Source organism: Dermacentor albipictus, chromosome 7, assembly GCF_038994185.2.
Source record: "Dermacentor albipictus isolate Rhodes 1998 colony chromosome 7, USDA_Dalb.pri_finalv2, whole genome shotgun sequence".
NCBI classification, from domain to species: domain Eukaryota; kingdom Metazoa; phylum Arthropoda; class Arachnida; order Ixodida; family Ixodidae; genus Dermacentor; species Dermacentor albipictus.
Window position 1 is genome coordinate 61,411,054 of NC_091827.1, and position 8,047 is coordinate 61,419,100.

Below are 8,047 nucleotides of genomic sequence, written 5' to 3' on the forward strand. Positions count from 1 at the left end.
GCTGGAACAAAGGATTTATCTTGCATGCGAGCTCGCAATTTCATGCGCGTACGACAGCAATCATGTGCACCGCCATGCATCGAGAGACACGAGCATCGCTCCTTAGCGGAAGCTTTCTTTTTTCACATCGTAATACGCATAGAATAAAGCGCAAAAAGCCCAATTATATAACAACTGCAATTTTAAGCAGTAACTATATGCGGAGCTTAATAACGGCCGACTTCAAGTACAGTAATCTCATATATAGAGTACACGCGAAGTTATACCAAGGCGTCAACGGCAATTCGCGTAAGTTGCTGGTTTTTTGAAAGCTTCCTCGCCAATTTCAAAACATGAATTCGTACCTAAATCTCGAACACAACGGTCATTTCTACCACTGTACATGATAGTGATTGAATTTCCGTCAACGCACACAACACGTTCTGTCCAGTTGTCAGTCGCTTTAAATGGAGCGGCGTTCCTCCTAACGTTGCAAAAAACGGGAAAAGGTGGTTCGTATTAGGGAATTTTTATTTTTGTTTTTACTTCTGGAATACACGCGAATATAAGTACGCGGAGATGTGTTCGAAACGGACGCTTTTATGTGAAGCAGTGTTTCACATACCTATAACTTTTATGTGGACAAACCTACTCACTCCTTTACCTAGAACCGTGTTTAAGTAAATGTAAGACGATCGTACTTGTGCTACCAGGTAGAAGTGCGTGGCCCAGTTTTCCGGAATATAGGTACAGGCGCGTGGAATGCTGGCCCCGACATGAGTGGCTGTTTTAATGGAAGACAGTTGCCCACATTTATTGTCGTGTCTATCTAAAAAGTAAATCGAAATTCAATTGTGTGCAACTCCCTTCGATATATAGTTGTGAATTTTTGGGGACGTCATTTGTTTAGGTAAGCGGAAAATATTTGCAAGGACTTACTCGTTGCAACAAAAGTGGCTCGAGATTGAAGGAACACTAAACAAAAAATTCCTTGAGCGGTGTGAATAAATTACTGCTGCACAATACAAAATAAAACAGGCCAGAAAATACGCACGACCTAGAGGCGACTGACGCCGCTCGCTTGAAATTCCCGCACCCATAATGTTTGGAATACTAGACAGAACTATACCGCTACTGTCTTTGGGAGCTGCAAGCGCGGCGGTTCAGTCAGCACCGGAATATCGGGTAGCGCACGGACTTACTGAACTTCTTCCTTTCGGCTTTGAACGCAGTTGCAAACAGGTCGTTTTCAACGAAGTACCGTGTAGCAAGTAATTAGACGAATATTGTCAGAATTTGGCCGACGGCGGGATTCGAACGCAATACTTCGATCACACAAGCCCTATATTCAAACCATCACGCCATGCGAGCATCCGTCAACAGGCGGCGTAGAATGCCCTTACGGGTTCCTCAAGGGCAAGACGGAGGGTTTGGGACGCTTGGCTCATTTCGATTTGGGCCAGCTCGACAGCCTGAAATGCGCTGAAATTAGTAGCGATTGTGCGCGATCGCAGGGTCCCCTGCAGTTGGAAAAATACTGAAGGCGCAATGAGCAGAGCCTCAAGCGCGTCTGAATCCACAAGCACAAAGATGTGACAAATCCATGTGCCACCCACCATTCCCATGGTGGCTCAAGGAATGCAGCGCCGGCGTTACTTTCCGTAATTATTCTGGGAAACTCTACGCCTGCCTCAGCAAGGTGTGACGTCGCACATTTTGTTTGACAGCGGCTGCTCCCGCCCAGTGACGTTAGGGAGGGGAGGGGGGGGGGGCACAGAGTACTCTGTTTTAAGGAAGAGACAAGGACTGAGCCTGGGAAGTTTCAAGAACCAGAGCAAGAACGCGAATGGTCCCAAATACGATAAAATACTTTCAAATTCGCGACGTCATACTGATATACAAGTCCTATGGCGTTTCTGCGCGAAACCTCGGGATTCGACCTTTGGCCTACATTCTATTTTCTAATAGTCCCCTTCCCCTCGCCTCCTTCACTTCGAAATGAACTAAAATAAAGTTCTTCAAGACTAATTCATCAAAGCAAACTTATTTATTGTTTCTCTTTAATGTCCCGTTATTGAGGGCGTAGCAACTGCCCCAAATTTTAGTACTTCTGAGAAAGTTGATGGCCTGCGCTTGTACGCAGAGCTTCAAGGTTTCAAGGAATGGCGCGATGTGCAGGCGGTGACGCACCTGAGGAAGTGCCTCCTGACTTTGGAGCCGGAGGCGGAGGCGGAGGCGGTGGTGGAGGTGGAGGCGGAGATGGAGGTGGTGGTAGTCCTCCTCCGGTGACCCTACCGATTGTGGTCACTGCTTCCGCGAGAAACTCCTCGTCGACGCCTCGCCTTCAGCCTAAGCCAGCTGGTTCTCAAGTTCCACCAGCTGGTCCACCTGTTCCGCCGGCGGTTCCGCCGGCTGTTCCGCCACCTGTTCCGCCACGTGTTTCGCCACCTGTTACTCGCGCTCCGCCAGCTGTTCCTCAGGATCCGCCGTCGTCCCCACCTCCACGTGCTCCACCAGCTGGTCCACCTGTTCCGCGACCTGTTCCGCGACCTGTTCCGCCACGTGTTTCGCCACCTGTTACGCCTCCTGTTGCTCGCTCTACACCAGCTGTTCCTCAGCATCCGCCTTCGTCCCCACCTCCACGTGTTCCACCAGCTGGTCCACCTGTGCCGCCACCTGTTCCGCCACGTGTTTCGCCACCTGTTACGCCACCTGTGTCTCGCGCTACACCAGCTGTTCCTCAGCATCGGCCGTCGTCCCCACCTCCACGTGCTCCACCAGCTGGTCCACCTGTTCCGCGACCTGTTCGGCCACCTGTTCCGCCACCTGTTCCGCCACGTGTTTCGACACCTATTCCGCCACCTGTTCCGCCACGTGTTTCGCCACGTGTTCCGCCACCTGTTCCGCCACGTGTTTCGCCACCTGTTCCACGACCTGTTCCGCCACGTGTTACGACACCTGTTCCGCGACCTGTTCCGCCAAGTGTTTCGACACCTGTTCCGCGACCTGCTCCGCCACGTGTTTCGACACCTGTTACGCCACCTGTTACTCGCGCCCCGCCACCTGTTTCTCGGCATCCGCCGTCGTCCCGAAGTCCACCTCCTCCAACTGAACCTCCTACACCATCCACAACTATGGATGTCAGACGTGAGTAATATCCAGAGCTCTTGTAGCTGAGATGGCAGCAGCGCGGAGTTGAAGCGATTCTATACCACCTAATAGGACGATGTCGCAATATTTATCGTTTCATTTGTATTTCTTTGGCACTGGGCACCTTGCAGCTTAGTCGAACAAAGGAAAAAATTAAGAACGATCTTTGTTTGCACCAAGGAGTCTGACAGACAGCGACTGTTGTCCACACCATCAGGATTTAAAACGGCATGACATGCCGCAGTCACGGCATACGGCTGATCACAAGTTGGTCACACATGCTGAGTTAAAGTGGCTCCGAAGATCTAACTCTCGTGCCTCGCTAAGCCAGACACATATACGGCATGAATAACGTGGCGCACCGTCCGAGTTTTGCTTTTACACTCGACATCGATATCGACTGTCTTTTTTTTTGTATGATTTTCGCATCGAAACACAACAACTCTAAAAAAACTGGACGGTGAAAAGAAGAGACAAATAGGGGCTCCTCTCGTCGCATTGCTGTATTTCAGCGCTGTTTCTTTTAATTTCCGTTCCGACCTGCCCATTTCAGCGTGCTAGCGCATTTCAGCGTTCTACTGCAGTTCAGTTTTTCATCCGAGAATTTTTTTTCAAGCGAAGCTTGCATTCCCTCGCGCAAATCGGAGTTGCTGTCGCCGTAAGAAAAAAAGAACAGAGCTCAAGTCGCGCGAAAATGAGAACCGCTTGTCGGGCTGCGGATTCGAAGCACCGACCTCTATGTTGCTACACTACCACGATAACCAATTCAACCGCACCCGCTTCACCACTCGCACTCCTTAAAACGAGATTTATGCACATGAAGAAGTAGGCGCAGCGCTATGCGCGACCCAGTCACAGGCGTCCCCTCCGTCCGGAGGAGGGAAAGGGTGTGATTGCATGTTCGCTCGCCTCGCGCCCCCTGTTTCCCGCTAATTCAGGCCCGGCAGTCTGATGGGAAGTCCGCGATTGGTTCGTTCTGCCGAAGAGCAGGCTGCGTTGAAGGAACGGCAGCGACAGCGGACCGCGCGTCGTGCGTTCGGCCGAAGAACAGGCCACGTTTGATGAACACCGCCGGGAACTCGCTCGGGAAAGGGCTCGTCGTCCAGGTGCCGACCTCGCCGTGAGGAAGCGCGAAGCCGAGGCGTTAAGGAAGAGCCGCGGATCCGGAGCTTCGCTTGCACTCCTCTTCACAGTAGTGAAAAGGCGGACAATTTTATAAAGAAAAGCCTACACAAATTACGGGAATGGCATCGCTACAGAAGAATAATCCTCCCAGGCGGACATAATTTACAAAAAAGTGACAAAAGTTGTCAAATAACTAATAAATTGCATTCATTAAATTATTAGTTACAAATATTAGGGCAAATGTTTGTACTCGAAAGTTGAAGGCAATAATCATAAAAGTCTAGTTCGGGGTTTGTACAATTGAAGAAGGCAGCGTAAACGGGAACAACTGGCATCAAATAATTCGTTCCGTTTACCAGACTACGCACGCAGAACAGCGAAACTGGGCTCGTTGGGACATAGAGCTTCCTTCAATAATTACTCTTGTGAATTCTGGCAGTGCTATCGTTCTGCCGCCATGGGAATGATGTTTAGGACACTGGATTTGTCCGGTCTTCATGCATGCGGCTTTTGACGCTCTTGTGAGTTGCTTTATTACGCTGTATCTGCTCCTAAATAGGAGTAAATTGTAAAGCAGTTTATACTTTCTTTGAATGCAGAAGGTAAGAAGACTGGAAGCACGCATTGTCCCTGCTAATTGCTGTGGTTCCGCTTGCTTGTCCATTCGTCCGCAGCGTAATGGTCTCAATATCGGGCTTTCTGTGATAAATGTCTTGTGTTCAAGCCCTGCAGTCGAACAATTTCGGTATTGTTTATTTAATTATTTATAACGCAGCACTTCCTTAAAAATGACCTTGCTTGCTAAGGCACGAAGCCATTCAAATCCGGAAGGACGGGGTTTAGGCTAATCCATGTACTACCCTTCATTCTCGTGGTGGCTGAACTGCCTAGCTGGAAGCTTCCGTAGACACCAGCGTCACTGTTCCCTCTAGTAACTGTATGAAACTCCATTCGTGGGACAACCAGCCTGTCGCGTAGTAGGGTGGCGTAATAGGAAGCATGAATGTATGCGGCACGATAGACCAGTCCGTCTTTCCCCGGTAGCTGAAGTGACAGTGCCTTCAATCGGGAGTTACGCTCAGCGTCAGTCGGAATAATACCCTGGGAGAAGGGAAGTACAACGGCAGATTCATTTTACTCGGGCGCGAATCGCGGAGGGCATGGCCACTCTGTGAATTTCGGAAACTCTTGATATGGGGTTGGTGTTTGAGTTTCCGCGTAACAGAATTATGTTTTCTCGTATATTCAAAATGCAATCCGATGCTATCATGTCTGTAGGTTGTGTGGAAGTGGTACTTTACAATTATTCTGACGTATTTTACTTTGACAAATTATTTGCGTAACTTCTTTGCGCGTCATGGTGCTCCGGCGTATTTGGGTATGCGTGGCTGTGAATGATTTTTGCCGGTCGACTGATTGCTTGGTCGAATGATTTGCTTGGTCGACTCTGGGCGCGGAATGCCAGCGCCACATTTTCTGCGACACGTGGCCCTTAACGCTATCGCGTTACATATTGTCGTGGTCCAATGCAGTTTGTCGAGTGATAGCACGACTTACTTGGTTGCTTTGGGAAAGGACACGGATGCTGCTCGGCGTCGTCAGCAACTACTGCATCTACAACTGCACCAACAGACAACGCTGCTAGGTGCGGCAGCAGCGAGTGAAGTGATCTTCATGCCGCATTTCGATTCTACGCAAACTAAGTGTCGAAAGCACAGCGCACACGAAGCCACCAGCAGCCGGCGCAGCTTGTGTACATCGCGGATGGCTTCGAAGATGAGGCCTGCGCGACCGCGCACTTTGTCCACGTCCCAGATCGCTTTGAAGATATGGGCGCCCACGCCGAGTACGCAGCAGCCCCCGGTAGTGACAGGCTGCCCCAGTTTGACCTTGGCTGAGCTTGAAGATCAGCTTTACAGAACCAGGTGTTTTCTGGGTTTCTACCTGGAGTAATAGAGCTATCGCTCCAAAACGGACTCGCGTCTTTGCCTTGCGGTCGAGGCTCCTTACCCTGGCAGCGTTGCTACAATAACAGACTGAGCACAGTTTACAACTCTTTGCGTTATGCTCTCGCAAACTAGCGCCTGCAAAACAGCGCTACAGCACGTTCGCCCGGGCTGGGCGTCGACCGTCGTTTCGACAAAAATCATTCACAGCCACGCATAACCAAACACGCAGGCCTTTCATGTAGCGCAAAGAAGTTACGCAACTGATCCGAGCCGCCTATCAAGCATTTCGTTACTTCCACCACCTCCACGATGAAGCCGATCTTTGCAACCTCATTGACAACAAGCCTCGCACGTTTGCTCTCCGATCACTGAAATCAGACGAACGCGCACACACAGCCAGAAAGCAGCGCCAGATGTCGTTCGTATCAGAATATTACTGCAGATATCCAACACAGTGCAGCTCAGCTAGGGACAAGCTGAGTGAAGCACTTCCTCCCCCGTGGCACTGTGTTACCTAGGAAAAGCGAGACTCCGAGATGCAAAAGCTTCCAGATGACTATCTCGCAACTCAGACAAGCGCATGACGATCGGGCAATCACGAAAAAAGGTCTCCGCCGTATCTTGCGGCTCCAGCAAAATCTGTTCGCTGATGCACGTTCCCGACCCGCTGTCATGGCACTCCAGGCAACCCACAGTGACAGTGTCGTCCTCGCTGCTCTGGCCGCGGTCCAAGACACCTACAGTGTCTTGGGCTTGCACCTTTGAACCACAGCATTGTACTTCTCATTTGGCGAAGTGATGCTGCCGTTCAGCTCGGACTCCATCGTGTGTGGCATGTCGACCGGATCGCCCGGCACTTTCGTGGCCGCTCAGTTTGGATGCGCAATGTCCGAAGAGTGGCATTCTCTGGTTCGACCGGCGTGCGAGCAACCCGGTGCCTCATCGTGGACCGCTGCGTGTGGGGAACCATGGATCGCGATGTTCGTCGATGGATCTGCATTAGGTGCCAGCGACGTAAAGTTCAGTACCACACGGTTCCCCCCATCGGTGCCTTCTCCATGCCAAGTGCGTGCTTTGAACACAACCACTTGATGCAAAAATGTCACAAACTTACTATCCTTCATTATAAATCTGATAGTGTAAAAAACGCAATTGATATTATTAGATAGTATTGCGACATGAATGAATGAATATTTCGCTACGAAACTATACATAGTATAACAAAAGACATCGATAGAAGTACTATGGGTAGTAAGCTCTAGAAAGGGCAGTCGATAGTTTTGAAGTCTTCCACTAATTATATTACTGGAAGTTTTGGGTTAACTGACCACACGTAACACTCCGTTCATGCATTCGCGAACAGGAAAGCAGCGCAAACTTCATGTGGCAGGGTTTACGTTGCGTACATTGCGTAGTTTCACATTAGCGATATTGCATTACCGATAGTACCACAGTGCGCTTGAAAGTACTGTCGATATCAGATGTGCGGCATCGATATAGTACTGTCGATAGTTTTTGTACTATCGACATTTCGATAACGACTTAGCCTTTTGCCTTAGTACAATTTAGACATCGTCGGTGCCCTGCCGCCGTGCCGTGGTGCCACTCCTTGGCGTGCGTAGGTCATTTTGCGCGCTGGCCTGCGGTTATTCCCCCTACCGGATATTACCGCTCACACCATGGAACGTGTCTGTCCTCACTCATTACTACGCACAGTGGTCTGCATTTTTGAGTGCGCGTTGTTCTGTAGCCTGACGCAACTACTTGGAACTGCGCGGACTTGGATGACCGCCTATGCCACCCAGGCAGCAATGGACTGGTAGGGCGCATGCATCGCCCAACTC

General features: G+C 50.2%; 1 protein-coding gene across 1 annotated transcript in view; it reads left to right on the forward strand.

Annotated features, from left to right (window-relative positions):
• Positions 1 to 8,047, forward strand: part of LOC135904728 (uncharacterized) — a 44,824-nt gene that overhangs the window by 2,004 nt on the left and 34,773 nt on the right. Inside the window, exon 3 of the mRNA XM_065435664.2 lies at positions 2,158 to 3,126. Within this exon, the coding sequence (XP_065291736.2) occupies positions 2,158 to 3,126 (969 nt within the window). The remainder of the gene's footprint in view (positions 1 to 2,157; positions 3,127 to 8,047) is intronic.